This window comes from Malus sylvestris, chromosome 17 (assembly GCF_916048215.2).
Source record: "Malus sylvestris chromosome 17, drMalSylv7.2, whole genome shotgun sequence".
Classification (NCBI taxonomy): domain Eukaryota; kingdom Viridiplantae; phylum Streptophyta; class Magnoliopsida; order Rosales; family Rosaceae; genus Malus; species Malus sylvestris.
This window is the reverse complement of record NC_062276.1, coordinates 32,713,729-32,729,803: the sequence shown is the minus strand read 5'-3', so window position 1 is coordinate 32,729,803 and position 16,075 is coordinate 32,713,729. Positions and strand designations below refer to the sequence as shown.

The 16,075-nt window shown below is 40.0% G+C and overlaps 2 protein-coding genes across 2 annotated transcripts; one reads left to right on the top strand and one right to left on the bottom strand.

The window, feature by feature from the left end:
* Positions 1–606: 606 nt before the first annotated feature.
* On the top strand, positions 607–5,544 carry LOC126612522 (uncharacterized). The gene is made up of 2 exons (XM_050280956.1): positions 607–3,447; positions 3,994–5,544. The coding sequence occupies exon 1, from the start codon at positions 607–609 to the stop codon at positions 1,549–1,551; it is 945 nt and encodes a 314-aa protein (XP_050136913.1). The 3' UTR covers positions 1,552–3,447; positions 3,994–5,544.
* Positions 5,545–7,445: 1,901 nt separating this feature from the next.
* LOC126612521 (probable polyamine oxidase 4) lies at positions 7,446–12,804 on the bottom strand. The gene is made up of 10 exons (XM_050280955.1): positions 12,171–12,804; positions 11,944–12,059; positions 11,683–11,771; positions 10,793–10,906; positions 10,319–10,406; positions 10,129–10,214; positions 9,931–10,033; positions 9,629–9,726; positions 8,142–8,571; positions 7,446–7,937 (listed from the first exon to the last, which is right to left on the bottom strand). The coding sequence occupies exons 1-10, from the start codon at positions 12,208–12,210 to the stop codon at positions 7,620–7,622; spliced, it is 1,482 nt and encodes a 493-aa protein (XP_050136912.1). The 5' UTR covers positions 12,211–12,804; the 3' UTR covers positions 7,446–7,619.
* Between the last annotated feature and the right edge of the window lie 3,271 nt (positions 12,805–16,075).

Sequence of the window (16,075 nt, the reverse complement as noted above, 5' to 3'; positions counted from 1 at the left end):
ATGATATCCATATGCAAATTGATCAAATAGAGTGAGTAAACATTGACCTTACCAAAAACCTTTGAAATTCCTTTGAACTTTGAAGAACTAAGCACATTAAATTTCTAATGTGGATTTTATGCACACGTATTATTAGTAAGGGTGTGATATCCACACACCTCTTTTTACTTCTCACACACCCTTCCAATTTTCGGCCGTTGGATCAGATGAATTAAAGAAGATCAACGGATAAAAATTAACAAAGGGTGTGTGGGAAGTAAAAAGGGGTGTGTGGATAGCACATCCCTATTAGTATCGGATGGCACGTATCTGTATATATAAAGCTAGCAGGCTCCATTTGGGGTCACGGCTTCACCAAAAAGTTTTGGACAAAAATGCCCCTCAAACAAAAAAGTTCAAAAGTAGCCCAAAATAATGTAGGGGTATTTTTGTCACATAAACAGTGTTTTTTAAATAATTAATTCTTTTTGTGCAGTTTTTTATTTTTTTTATATACATTTTTTATAATTAATACCTCACAATAGGCACTTTGTTTATCATTTGTTTTTCTCGTTCATATTAATTAAGTAGATCGTCTTGGTTTGCATGAAGGAGCAAAGATAGGATATGTATGAAGGAGCAAAGACTGCCGTAAGAACTCATGAAGGACAAACCGAAAGCTTTCCCATAACTGTAGGATTACATCAAGGCTCATCCTTAAGTCCTTACCTTTTTGCGTTGGTAATGGATGAGTTAACAGGACATATTCAAGATGATATTCCTTGGTGTATGCTTTTCGCAGACGATATAGTGTTGATAGATGAAACTCAGGAAGGGGTAAATGCAAAGCTTAACCTTTGGAGAGAAGTGTTGGAATCTAAAGGTCTTCGCCTAAGCCGATCAAAGACAGAATATATGGAGTGCAAGTTCAGTGCAAATGGAGGCCAAAACGAGTTAGGGGTGAGGATCGGAGATCAAGAAATACCAAAGAGCGACCGTTTTCGTTACCTAGGATCTATCTTGCAAAAGAACGGAGAATTAGATGGAGATCTCAACCATAGAATACAAGCTGGATGGATGAAGTGGAAGAGTGCATCTGGCGTGTTGTGTGACCGCCGTATGCCACTGAAGCTCAAGGGAAAATTTTATAGGACGGCAATAAGGCCGGCGATGCTGTATGGCACAGAATGTTGGGCGGTGAAACATCAACACGTACACAAAATGGGTGTAGCGGAGATGAGGATGCTTCGTTGGATGTGTGGGCACACGAGAAATGATAAGATTAGGAATGAGGATATCCGCGGTAAAGTAGGAGTAGCCGAAATTGAAGGAAAGATGAGAGAAAATCGGTTACGGTGGTTTGGACATGTGCAAAGAAGGCCTACTGACGCTCCGATTAGAAGATGCGACTATGAGACAGAGGTTCAGGGCCGAAGGGGTAGAGGAAGACCTAGGAAAACTTTGGAAGAGACTCTAAGAAAAGACTTAGAGTACTTGGATCTAACGAAGGACATGACACAGGATCGAGCACAATGGCGTTCTAAGATTCATATAGCCGATCCCACTCAGTGACTTGGATTTTCCAAGTCTCCAACCGAGAAGTTTTCCTCACTCGGGAAATTAAGGGAACACTACCCCAACCTACATGCTCCACTCAGAAAGCTTCAACATACAAGCTTCAACAAAAGAAAATTCAAAGAACTTAGCGAAGAAGGCTTTGGTGTATTTAACACAATACGTTGAAATGAAGGAAAACTTATTTATTGATATCCCCGATAAGCTACAAATATGTACATATACATGAGTCAAAATAAACACACAAGAGGGAGCCTTCACAAAGGTTGCTTAGGAGAAGTCTCAGCAGTAAGTAGAGCCCCAGAAAGAGAAGGCACCGGAGGGGGATCATTTGGAGCCTCAGTACTAGACAGAACCCTAGAAGGAGGAGGCATCAGAGGTTGATCATTTGGAGTTTCATTACGCGGTACAGCCCCAGAAGACGAAGGCAATAAATGCCTTTGGAACAAACCCACAAATCTCTGATGATCAAGTAAAACCTGACCATCAGTTTCCTTCATCTGGTCAAGCTTCCTCTTCATGTTTGTAGCATAGTCATGTGCGAGCCGGTGCAACTGTTTATTCTCATGCTTGAGCCCCCTAATCTCCTGTTTGAGACTCATCACTTCAGCCGCCAATGATTCAACTTGGCGGGTTCGAGCAAATAGGCGTTGGGCCATATTAGACACAGAACCTGCACACTGAACACTGAGAGCCAGCGAATCCTTAACAGCTAACTCATCAGACCGTTTGGAAAGTAGTCTGTTATCTTTGGGAGTGAGAAGGTTCCTGGCCACCACCGCAGCGGTCATATCATTCTTCATCACGGAATCCCCAACGGTAAGAGGACCAGTAGGGGAGACGAAGGATGGGCGCCATATGTTGTCTGGAGAAGGCGGGGCTGCCTCTTCAACAAGGTTCAAGTCAAAACGACGGTCGGAGGGGCCAGACATTTCAAAGGTGTTGAAGAGAGAAGAGGTCGGACAAATCAAGATCTTAGAAGTGCAAGAATGAAGCTTCTATTGGTGGAGATTCAAGTGTGCTTTGGAACTTAATGCCAGCCCCTATAAAAATAGGCACTCGACGGAGCTTCAGAAATCGAAGAGGCGTTTGCTTTCTCAAAAGCTGGGCTGCTTAGAGATCACGAGGGTTGATCTCAGAAATCGAAGAGGCGTTTGCTTTCTCAAAAGTTGGGCTGCTCAAAGACCACGAAGGCCGATCTCAGAAATCGAAGAGGCGCTCGCTTTCTCAAAAGCTGGGCTCCCCAGAGACCACGAGGGCCGATCTCAGAAATCGAAGAGGCACCTACTTTTCCAGCCTTGTCAGCACCTGTCACACGCACACTCAGCTTTGCGGAAATTATGGGCATTCTGTCAAAGACTTCTGGGGAAGTAGAAAACACATGAATCTTACTGTTCAATCACCCACTTCCCACACGCAACAATAGCTCATGGGTACCACAGATAACTTTGCCAAAGTTCTCTGCCAAAGTTGAGCACGTGAAGCTTGCAGCTCCCACTACATCGCTCTGACCAAGAAGGGTAAAAGAATAGCAAAGAAACAGCACTAACAAAGTTTAGACCCATAAATTTTGAAGGTCTAGCTACCATATTATTACCCACAAAGGTAAAGGAACAGTACCACTGCTGGATAATTGGAAAGTCCCTGTGTGTCAACCTCTGTGCTTCGTGGCAAGGTAGACTAGCAAACATGTCCAACCTTTACTCACATTCGAGAAAACACTCCCAATAAGATTGCTTGCTCCAAAATCGAAGAGGCACCGTCCTCCGAATCTCAAGAGCCAGACTCCCAACATGACTACTTTCTTAAAAATCGAAGAGAGGGTAAAGGAACAGTACCATTGCTGGATAATTGGAAAGTCCCTGTGTGTCAACCTCTGTGCTTCGTGGCAAGGTAGACTAACAAACATGCCCAACCTTTACTCACATTCGAGAAAACACTCCCAACAAGATTGTTTGCTCAAAAATCGAAGAGGCACCGCCCTCCGAATCTCGAGAGCCAGACTCCCAACATGATTACTTTCTCAAAAATCGAAGAGACACTGCTCCCCGAATCTCGAGAGCCAGACCCCCAGCATGATTGCTTTCTCAAAAATCGATGAGGCATCGTTCTCCGAATCAATCGAAGAGGCGCTCGCTTTCTCAAAAGCTGGGCTGCTCAGAGACCACGAGGGCCGATCTCAGAATTCGAAGAGGCACCTACTTTTCTAGCCTTGTCAGCACCTGTCACACGCACACTCAGCTTTGCAGAAATTATGGGCATTCTGTCGAAGACTTCTGGTGAAGTAGAAAGCACATGAATCTTACTGTTCAATCACCCACTTCCCACACGCAACAATAGCTCATGGGTACCACAGATAACTTTGCCAAAGTTCTCTGCCAAAGTTGAGCACGTGAAGCTTGCAGCTCAGCTCCCACTACCTTTGTGCTTCGTGGCAAGGTAGACTAGCAAACATGCCCAACCTTTACTCACATTCGAGACAACACTCCCAACAAGTTTGCTTGCTCCAAAATCGAAGAGGCACCGCCCTCCGAATCTCGAGAGCCAGACTCCCAACATGATTACTTCCTCAAAAATCGAAGAGACACTGCTCCCCGAATCTCGAGAGTCAGACCCCCAGCATGATTGCTTTCTCAAAAATCGAAGAGGCATCGTTCTCCGAATCTCGAGAGCCAGATACCACAGACCACTTTTTCAAAGTGCTCTGACAGAGTTAAAACATGTGAAACTGGCAGCTCCCACTACCGTGCTATGACCAAGCAGGGTAAAGGAATAGCATTACTACTTGTTGTTAGGGAGACTCCTATATATGTCGACCTCCATCCCCAACGAACAGGCAGACCTGCAAAAATGCTCAACCCTTCATCATATCTGAGAGGGCACTCCCAACGAAGCCTTTCGAAATATTCAGCTTTCTTTCCCCCCGATAATACCTCTGCAAACAAGCTATACTAAAGCAAGAATATCTCATATCATCAGGGTTAAAAGCAAGAGTATCCCATATCATGCTTTTTCCCTGTCTTTTCTTTTGGCCTTGTTTTTACCTGCAAGACAAGGAGAAAGAGAGCAATCAGTCAGCACTTGGAATCAAGCTTCCAGCCAGGAACTGACTGCCTGGAACCCCTTACCTGATTACTTACCTGACATTGCTCTCGAGTACTCATCTTCAACATCTTATGTTCCCAGGGAAGATTCCGCATCTGCTTGAGGAACAGATAGGGCAAGTGCGAAGGATACAAGGAAGCATGTGGAGACAAGCGTAACAGCACACGTGCCGATACATCCATTACTCTGTCAAAAGCAAAAGTATCCCATATCAGCAGGGTGGAACGTACTCTAGATTTGATGGACTTGTTTTGACCCTCAAATTCTTCAGTCGGCCTTATACTCTGGAGGAAACCAGAAAACCCTCCAGCTCAGTTCAAGAATAAGCTTGTGGAAAGTTACTTCTTCAAAAGCAAAAGTATCTCATATCATCTCTTCTCATTTTTCTTCTCTTTATCCTTCATGCTGCTTCAAGATGGGGAGAAGGTGAACAATCAGTCGGAGCTCTGATTGCTTACCTTGTCTGTCACCTCTTTCAGCAGACCCCCTAGCTCGGCGACTTGGGGGACTCCTACTACATGGTTTGTATCGCGCTTGACCAAGCCTGAAACTACAAGTAAGCTTCAAGTGAAATTGATACATTACCTTGTGCATCTCCACCAGTTAAAGATACCACCCTTGGATGGAGGAAGAGTACTTCCAGAGAAGATGCCACATCTACCTATGAGACAGATAAGGCAAGTCAAGACGACACCACACTCCGATACTTAGAAGTTTCGTGATTACGAGATCATTCTCCCACAATATTTCCTAATGTCATTTGTACTAAATCATTCACTTGTAATCACTAAAGGAGAGCTTGAACCTATGTACTTGTGTAAACCCTTCACAATTAATGAGAACTCTTCTATTCCGTGGACGTAGCCAATCTGGGTGAACCACGTACATCTTGTGTTTGCTTTCCTATCTCTATCCATTTATATACTTATCCACACTAATGACCGGAGCAATCTAGCGAAGATCACAAAAAGCGACCGTTTTCGCTACCTAGGATCTATCTTGCAAGAGAACGGAGAATTAGATGGAGATCTCAACCATAGAATACGAGCTGGATGGAAAGAGTGCATCCGGCGTGTTGTGTGACCGTCGTAGGCCACTGAAGCTCAAGGGAAAATTTTATAGGACGGCAATAAGGCCAGCGATGTTGTATGGCACAGAATGTTGGGTGGTGAAGCATCAACACGTACACAAAATGGGTGTAGCGGAGATGAGGATGCTTCATGGGATGTGTGGGCACACGAGAAAGGATAAGATTGGGAATGAGGATATCCGAGGTAAAGTAGGAGTAGCCGAAATTGTAGGAAAGATGAGAGAAAATTGGCTCCGGTGATTTGGACATGTGCAAAGAAGGCCGACTGACGCTCCGGTTCGAAGATGTGACTACGGGACAGAGGTTCAGGGCCGAAGGGGTAGAGGAAGACCTAGGAAAACTTTGGAAGAGACTCTAAGAAAAGACTTAGAGTACTTGGATCTAACGGAGGACATGACACAAAACCGAGCGCAATGGCGTTCTAGGATTCATATAGCCGACCCCACTTAGTGGGAAAAGGCTTTGTTGTTGTTGTTGTTGTTGTTGTATTTATTTATTTATTATTATTTGTATAGAGAAGGATTAGACGAGGTTAGCTCTTTGCCAACAAATGTGTGTGAGGCACCAACCCTCCCCCAAAGAAGAAAGGACCGTTGCACCCAGAAAATCCACTGCTTATCCCCCTCTGCTAGATTTTATTAATAATATGAAGAAAAAACAAAAGTAAACCAAAGCCATATTTTCTGGATCAAGAATTCTTCAGCTTCAATCACTTACATTTTTTTTTGGGGTGTGCTATTCACACGCCTTTTTTTACTTCAGTTGTTAATTTTTGCCCTTTGATCTTCTTTAATTCAGTTGATCCAACGGCCACAAATTAAGAGGGTGTGTATGAAGTAAAAAGGGGTGTGTGGATAGCACACCCCTTTTTTTTTTTGGCATAATTTCGCTGTCACTGCCAATATTCACCTCCTTATCATCAATCTACTCCTCATGAGCTCGAACGGAAGAATGGAAGCTCAACACAGTCTCTTCTATAAAGACTCCTTAGCAAAATCTGGTATAAAATCCCACCACGTAAAATTACTATTCATCACACCAAAATTAGCAAAAGCATATGTCAAACTAGTGAGAAGTTAGAAATCAATGAAAGACTTGGTGTTATTAGTAGTTAACATGCATAACGGATCAGAGATCTCCTGAGACTTTGACATGTAACATAAAATTGTAGTTATTATTGTAGCTTACACATAAGGAAAGCCTATGCAGCTTTTAAACGACGTCATCGCGCCTCTCTTTAGTTCACAGGCTAAAATCTCAAAGCCCTTTTAAATTTAATCTACTTCTTTCTTTATACAGAGTTCCACTGCAAACTACGATATATAGGCCTACCAAAGAATTTGGTACGCTAATCGCTCAACAGCGGTAAACCAGGGCTTCAAACTAGTGTGTCATGGTTAAAGTTGGTATTATATTACAAACGGTCATAACGCCCAACTAGAGTACCCGAAATAATGCGAACGATGTGAATAACGTTATTGATATCGAATATTGACGTCATATCAACAACTGTATCGTTCACGTTATATCAACAACTTTATACTAATGTACCATTCGTTTATGACTTTCTACTAATGTACCGTTCGTTCTCGCACTTCCATGGGAGGTCGAACTCGACATGCATGCATTTGTTAAGAGGGAAGCAGCACTGAGGCGTGAGGTGATGAAACAAAAGTTCAAGAGAGAGGAGAAAAGGTAGAGGCTGAGCTCGGGTCTTCGGGTTTTCCTTGACCCGGTTGTAATTTTACTAAAACATGTCAAACCATTGCAAGTTAATGAGGGTTCCTTGATAAATCCAAAAGATTAAATTAGATCAACAACTTTGAAATTGTAAATCCCATCTTTCATGTCTGAAGTATCGGAAAATGGTTCACATCCTTGAGATTTGGAGGGGAACTGTTGCTGCTTCAAGCACTTCCTCCATAAGGTAAGCATGCTGAGGGGTCTCCAAATTACCGAGTTTCTTCAACAGATGCTGCTGACAGTTCTCAGCAGCCATAACTCCTGCGGAGTAAGCTCCGTGTACAGATCCTTGGTGGTCCATGCTAACAGCTTCCCCACCGAAAAAGAGATTACCCAAAGGTGCCCGAAGCCTCTCATATATATCTCCTGGCTTTCCAACCAAATCCAACGCGTAACATCCAAGAGAATTCAGGTCCGTTCCCCATCGTGATAACAGATATTGAACCTGTTAAATAGAGACCAGTAAAAGGTAAGTCCACAAATTTTTTAATATGATTCGACTCCTGAACACCGGCATTGAGAAGAAATTTTATCCCGCTGGCTGATTGTTTTGGGACTGAGTCACTATTTTCAATTACATATGGTACAAACTTGAGAAAATAAAAAGATTGACCAATAACTGAGAAATATCTGGAAATGAAGAACTTACTGGCTCGGTGGCATCAGGTAACATCTTCTTAAGCTGCAACATCACAAAATTAACAGCAGCATCGTCAGTTAGTTTTTCAAGGTCATATGCAAATCTTCCAGCAGCCATGTAGACGAGGACCGGATGGCCCGTGGCCTTGTGAAGATTGAGAAAATAACCACATGCATAAGAATTTGGTGCAACAATGCCCAAGAGCTCTACATTTGGCCAGAAAACTTTCTCAAACCGTAGGGCAACTTTGTTTTCATTGCCCACACCGAGATCAGAAATTGCAGCAACCTTCCACTCAGGCAACTGGGGTACGAACTCAATCAACTTGGCTTTAAGAATCCCATGGGGTACTGTTATTATAGCAGCATCTGCAATGAAGTTTCTTCCGTCCTCAATTGTGACCATCACCTTGTTAGACCCATTTAATATCTTTGTCACCCTGATTATCAAGAATCGCAAAAATTAAAAACGTAGTCTTCCCTAAGAGTGTGTGCACTTCTTAATTTACTTATCTTACATTTGAGAACTCAAAAAGCATAAGTTATTATAAGAAGTTGCACCCTAAATCTCAAAAAGGATACGTTCACAAAAGAATTGGTAATAGAGTAGAAGAAACCTAAATTTGTCGTTAAATAAACCATTGCAATAATCAAACTATCAACGTATTCTCTTGAAGTGAAGAGAGAAGAAAATACAAACTTTCGTATTATTCATCCATCCAGACTTAAAACTGCCATAACCAACATATGACACCATCTGAGCCTTGAGGCCGGGGCAGTCATACTGATATGCCATAGGCTTTTGTTTCGACTGTTTTAAAAGAGACTTATACCAGCTCTCTTCTTAGAGATAAGAGTTGTATTGATCGTAAGGTGTATTGGTAGAATAAAAAAATTCGAAGAAATTGTCTTGCATAGAAGACTCTAGTGTCAAATATCTCTTTGGAGAGCCAATACTGTAATAATATAGATTGCATATTTCAAAATTATATCCTATCTGTATCTGTTAGGACTGAAGATGGAGTGGAATTAGGCAAAACCAGCAAACCAGCCACCATATTCTAGTCATCACCCATTAAATTTGAGCAAAGTTGAAGTACAACCCAAACTCAAAGAAGCCTGAGTCTGTGGAATTGTAGGCCCTAACGAAACTATATATATTCAAAATCTAATGTAAACCTTGGAAGCTATACACCAAAATGATAAAGCTAATCCATGCAACAAAGCTTGTCAAGGAATGAACAAGCTAATTTTATAATTTGAGAACCAATGGTGGCAGAAAGGTCTAGGAAGGAGGGGCATTAAGAAAAACATAACTAAGAACATCACAGCAAAGATGAAAGTTCAGAATCCTATTTAATGTCTGTGACCTCAACAAAATGTATATATGTTGCTACCACAAGGGTATTATGCCAATTTTTTTGTTTGCAGAACTCACAATACACCCATGCCAACGTAAGTAAACGCATTTGTCAATTATGGTACATGCACACATACCTGTGATTCAAGCGTACATCAATATCTTTTGCAAGAGCCTTTATTATTGGGTCATACCCTTGCACCATAAGTCCATGACCACCGGATAGAACATGCTCCTGTATAACAAGTACCCTCAACTTGTAAGCCGTCATGAATAGATAACTCAAAGGTACCTAGACTTAAATGCATCATGATTACCCGGCCCAAACAATTCATTCCCCATTAAAGAGATCTCTCCCAAGGTACTTACCAAAGAGACATCAATTGTAAGAAGACCAGCCCACAAAGAGCAATTATTAAAGTTTAGATATTGAACTAACCTGATCCCAGTTTTTTAGTGATATTACATCTGCATCTGCGGCAAACCAGGCTTCCATTCGACATATGTACCATTGTAACACTTCGTGAGCAAGTCCGTTTTGTCTACATATGGTGGGAGTTAAATCAGTAAGACTAACAGATCAAACAATGAAGCATAATACAATAAAATGTGTCCTAATTTACTTTGTTTCTAATACCTTAATTCAGGATGCCTATCCATCACAACAGAAATTGCTTGAGAAACGGACATGTCATCGGTATGCTCATTCCTTACTTTCTCAGTCTAGAGAAATAAACCGATAAAATTTTGTTTGCAGATTGCATCAGAGCTAGATTCATAATTAACCAGAAAATCAAAGCACCCGGATTGCAGTTTAAAGATTCTACCTCTCTGAGAATTTTCTTGAAAGTATCACCAACTTCAACTACCATCTTTTGAGGAACTTGGTGGCCATCCGTATCAAAAAGAGCAAAGCTGGAAGGTAAAACAATAGTTCAGACTGAATATTAAAATTATTACAAAGGAAAATATCATGGTGTGATTCTGTGGAAAATAAAATTTTAAAGAATGCAAAAGATAAGGCCTGAATTCAATTTTTTTCCGCTACTTCAAAGATGAAAATTGCAAAAAACAAAATAGGAATTTAACGGAGTTATGTGAAACACTGAAAGTACTAATATCAGTTCTAATGACATCAAATGGAACTTTCCCAATGGTTTAAATCCTAAGATTAAATAAATCTTTATCAAGTAGGTAAAAGGAAGACACTTCTAGCTCTTAAAACTTGTGTGCAACACATTTACGAGCATAAATCTAAAGTACAGTCAGAAAAATAGTAACTTAATCAATGATATGATTACCTTTCCAAATCGTGGTCATACAACACAGAGTCATCGCCACTCGTACGGTATAGAGTAAGTCCTAGGCGGCGTATCAGTGGAGCCAAAGGATTCTCGTTGCAAACACCATGTAGCCTGAAATAAAATTGAAGACAGTATTAGTCTATTAGACTTTTAGTTTCAACCTAAGTTAATCTTCTTCAGTTCTTCAAATGCAATGCACAACTGGAAGCGACAGCGGCCTTTTAAAACCTCTAATTTTAACTTTTAGTAAAAAGGATTCCTTTCAACACTGAGAGAAGCATACATACTCCAAGACCCAATTTATAATAAAAGAAGCAGGTTCATGCTGATGAATACAATAGACGAGGGAAGAATATAATAGATTTACTTAAATCCGCCCTAGTCCGCCTAGGCACCCGCCTAGCTGCTAAGCCCCAACCCACCACCCGACTAGTGCCTAGCGTCTTTTAGAACCTTGTTAGTGGCTAGAGAAAGAAAAGTTCTATCTTTGTTTAGTCCACACTAAACGAGCTTCTATGCTTAAAGGAATATGTAGAACTAATTTCCAAGAGTAACGCTCATAAACTAGGAAAAGCCACATTAAGTGTAAATTGTTTATTTCTTACCCTTTTCATGTTCATAGGATTCTATGCAATGGAACAGGATATATTCTCAATCAAACAGCAGAAAGGATTCAAATACAGCATAGAGCATACAAATTAAACAATGAAACATAAACTAATGCCACGGGAACCAAATTAAACTAATCAAACAGCAGGAAATTTGTTCATTAACATGTACAGCTATATTAACCAACCAATTTGGTAACAAGAATGTAAAACTATAAAAAAAAAACAACAAAAAAAGGGAGGTCCTCAAATACTCAGAACTAAAAGCAATGAAGTTACCATGATGCTCCCATATCGACTGGACAACCAAATGAGTAGTCCGTATGAATCCGGCCACCAAGTCTGTCCCGTGATTCGAGCAAAAGCACCTGACAAAATGATGACATAAAGTTAAGACATTGCTGAAATCAAGCAAGATACAACAATTTTTCAATCATTCCTGAGGGGTCTAAACATATTCACATAGAGAGAGAGAGAGAGAGAGAGAGAGAGAGAGAGAGAGAGAGAGAGAGAGAGTACTAAAAGTTGCAGATCAGTGACCTTAAAAGATGCATCATGGAGAATACGTGCAGCAGCAATCCCTGATATCCCACCACCAATAACAATAACAGAAGGGCATGCATTCTGTTGCCTCTCAATGTGAGACGAAACAGAGCCTACTCAACACAAATATCACAATTTTCAGACCAAAAGCAACAAACTTTTTCAAAAATAACAGCCCAAAATTTCAAATGCAAATGCAAATTATACAAAGACAGAAAGCATACCATCAAATAATACAGCAGAGAATGGATCCTTCGGGTCCATTGGAATTGAAAAGAAAATTGGGAAACGAAAAGAATTGAATTGAATTGAATTTTTCAATTGAATTATTAATTCGAACAAAATTTGGAATTTGGAATTGTGGGTTTCAATTTTCAGGGTGTATAGGAATCTTGGAGACTAATTGGAAAGAATGACAAAGAATGAATATTAGAAGGCCTGCAATTATGCGGCTGAGATTTGAAGAAGAACAACTACAACGCAGCTTCTCAAACCAGCTCATGTCATTTATCATGTTACATATGCTCTCTCTCTCTCTCTCTCTTCTCTCTCTCCTCTCTCTCTATATCACAATTCGAAACGGAAAGAAGAAGAAGAAGAAGAAGAAGAAGAAGAAGAAGAAGAATCGTCTCTCTCACTTCTCTGCAACGATGGCAAGTAAAATTATCAACCAGATGTTAATATGGCATGAATTCTGAATTCCCTTTTCGGTCAAGGGGGGATGAAGGCGACGAAAGAAACCCAAATCGCCAATTGCGATGGCCAATGGCCAATTGGGGGAATATTTTATGAATCTTCAAGCTCAGATCCAGCAGCGTCCAACTTGGACGCAAATGCTTATCAGCCGAAAGGATTGTAAAGTTTGTTATTAATTAATTTTTGTAGTTAAATTATTCACAGATATTTTTGCAAGATTTTCTTTTTAAATTATAAGTAACGGCCGACTCTCTGCACCCCCGCACGTGTCTGATTTACTCATGTATCATATTTTTATTTTTTCATGTAATTCTTGCTTTACTACCGTGGAGTAACGTGGTCTTCGTACTTTGCTACTTTTGATAAAATTTCGTCTCAGTTTCGTACTTAAGCTTTGATTTTTTGACAATTTAATATCTTTATTGGGCTTTTTGTAAGTTCTGCACTAAGTGATGACATGACCTAACTTTAACCTACCATATTTGTTAAGAATTAACTAGACACAATGACTTAGATTTAGTGAACCAAAGTTATATCACGTCATCACTTAACAGATAACTTGATGAAAAGTTTAATGGAAGTATTAAAGTGTTATAAAAGTCAAAATTTAGGTGTAAAACTGAAAAGAAAAATCAACGTCTAACAGAAGTATTAAAGTGCTAGGAAATCAAAGTTATTTTGACTCCTTTTTGGAGATACATATTGGCCAAGGCCGCCTCAAATTTGCATGATTCATGCATGTGGAGAATATATAAAAATCCAAAATTGTAGTACAAGTTGGAAGAGAAAAAGCCAAAAAGGAGGGAGGCTAGATTAAAAGTAGGCAAATAAATATTAGGGTTTGGTTGATTACGATATTAATCTTGATAACATATGTCATTTTAGCATAGAGCAAACAATAATTATATTTATACATCTTAGTGCGGATCTGAGAATTTGGATTGTTAGGTTAATGAACAATGTGCTTCTCTCTTAGTACTTACTACTCATTTGTTTCAAGTTCCAACCATATTTTGCTCATGTTACTTATTGTTTCGAATCCAAACTATCTTGTCATATCGACGCGTTTCTATTTTGAATTCGTTTTTAAATTTAGTGAACTAGGAATGGATTGAATCTACATACATAACAGCTACGCTAAGTAGATCAGCTTAACGATAGTGGCAGCAATTGTGACATTAATAGTGAAGGTGACAAATAGGCTTGTAAATGTAACATCCCCCTAGGGTCGTTGTGAGAGTTTTCTTTTTTCTTTATAAGCTTTTGGTATCCTCTCTTTGTGAGAATTTGTAGTTTTAAGTTTTGTTTTGTTTTTTGTTTTTTGTTAGTGGTTTGTTTAATTAAATGTGTTGGCCTGCTAAGTCTATATTTGGCTATTGTATATGTGGTTGCATGAACACCTTACATCAACACAGCAACAACAACAATAATTAATAAGAATAATAATCTATACTGTTATATATTAAGAGAACTCTCTCTCCCAACCAATGTGATGCATAACAAGAGTCTCAAAGAAACAAAAGATAGATAATTTAGGAATCAATCAACTAAGAGCAACGAAGCTCGCTTGACGTAGTTAATTGTGGAGTCACCTGACACAACCAAGCCAATTGATTATAAGGAGAAAATGCTCTCTTCTTAAGATTATTATTTTTAATTCACTATTTGACTGCCTTTAAAAAAAAATTCAAAAGGAGCCCTTTATATAAGGAAATTACCTTACATTTTCTAGATTATTAACACCAATATTATGACTTGAGAATCACTCAACCAAAAGCAACAAAGCTCGCTCGATGACGTTAAATGTGGAGTCACCCGACACAATCAAGCCAATTGATTAAAAGAAGAAAACACTCTCTTCGTAAGATTAATTATTTTTTTAAGTTCACTATTTGACTGCTATTTTTAAAATTCAAACGGAGCCCTTTATATAAGGAAATTACCTTACATTTTCTAGATTATTAACACTAATATATATTATACCTTGGAAATCACTCACCTAAAAGTAACGGAACTCGTTCGATGTCATTAATTGTGAAATTACCCAAGACCACCAAACTAAACCTTGATTGGAAGGAAAAAACACTCTCTTCTTAAGATTAATTTTTAAATCTTAATTTCAATAGGCCATGAAGAGATTTACATGGTAGAAGAGAAAATTTTGAGTGCAAAAAAAAGCTATTAATTTTAATTTTGAAAAAAAAAATCAGTATTCATTATTAGGAAAACTAATGAAAATGATTTGAAAACTTTGAGTTTTAACGATAAGGACAAAATAAAGAGTAAAGTGAATAGTACCAGTGTCACATCTCGGCCCGAGCCCCCACCACATCCCGAGCTCGACTCCACCGAAGCACGATATTGTCTGCTTTGGGCCCCGACCACGCCCTCATGATTTTGTTTATGGGAACTCACACGAGAACTTCCCAGTGGGTCACCCATCATAGGATTGCTCTCGTCCGAACTGGCTTAACTTCGGAGTTTCGTAGGAACCCGAAGCCAGTGAGCTCCCAAAAGGCCTTGTACTAGGTAGAGATGAGAATATACATATAAGGCTTACAGGATCCTCACCCCTGGGCGATGTGGGATTTTACACTCCACCCTTTTTAGAGGGCCGACGTCCTCGTCGCTTTGGGCCCCTATCACGCCCTCACGGTTTTGTTTATGGGAACTCACACGAGAACTTCTCAGTAGGTCACCCATCCAGGATTGCTCTCGTCCAAACTCGCTTAACTTCGGAGTTCCTACGGAACCTGAAGCCAGTGAGTTTCCAAAAGGCCTCGTGCTCAGTAGAGATGAGAATATACATATAAGGCTTACAGTGAAACACCCCAACCCCATTTGTATTTAAAAATTGTTAATTCATTGTATTTTAAATTCATATCCCTTATTTACTTCTTATTCTTAGCTTTTGTATCAATTAATGGCTTTCGTCACCCTCGGGTGTCGGCCAGCACGTGTCTATCCTGGTATTCGGGGAATATCAGGGTCGGGGCGTGTCAGATTGGTATTAGAGCATGGTTTTTTCAGAGCATACTTAGGATCCTATTCAATTCTCGTTTTGTGTCGGTTATGACATCATTTGGATGTCACGACTTCCGAAATTGCTGTCTTTCAGTGCAATTGTGCAAATCTTTCTCTGTTTGAATTGTCACCTTATGGTTGAAATACAAGAACTCGTGTCGGGGTTGTGCCTCCTAGGTGACGAATTGGTTTGCTGGACGACTTTCAACATCAGATCGATACTCTACAATATGCTTTCCAAGGAATTTCAGGCAGAATCGAATCTACATTAGAATGTTGGGAAACAGAAAATCTTCGTGGTACGAGTTGGTCAAGACCAACTGGAAATCTGAATCGATGGTGTCACTCTGTGACATGCGTTACCTAGGAATGGCGGGCAAGGTCACATCTATGTGGAAACTACTTAAGA

Coding starts and splice junctions, on each gene's coding strand:
- LOC126612522 (XM_050280956.1), top strand. CDS start 607: ATGTATGAAGGAGCAAAGACTGCCGTAAGAACTCATGAAGGACAAACC.
- LOC126612521 (XM_050280955.1), bottom strand. CDS start 12,210: ATGGACCCGAAGGATCCATTCTCTGCTGTATTATTTGATG. Junction 9,727..9,930: donor CACTAAAAAACTGGGATCAG/GTTAGTTCAATA, acceptor CTTGTTATACAG/GAGCATGTTCTATCCGGTGG. Junction 7,938..8,141: donor TACCTGATGCCACCGAGCCA/GTAAGTTCTTCA, acceptor TCTATTTAACAG/GTTCAATATCTGTTATCACG.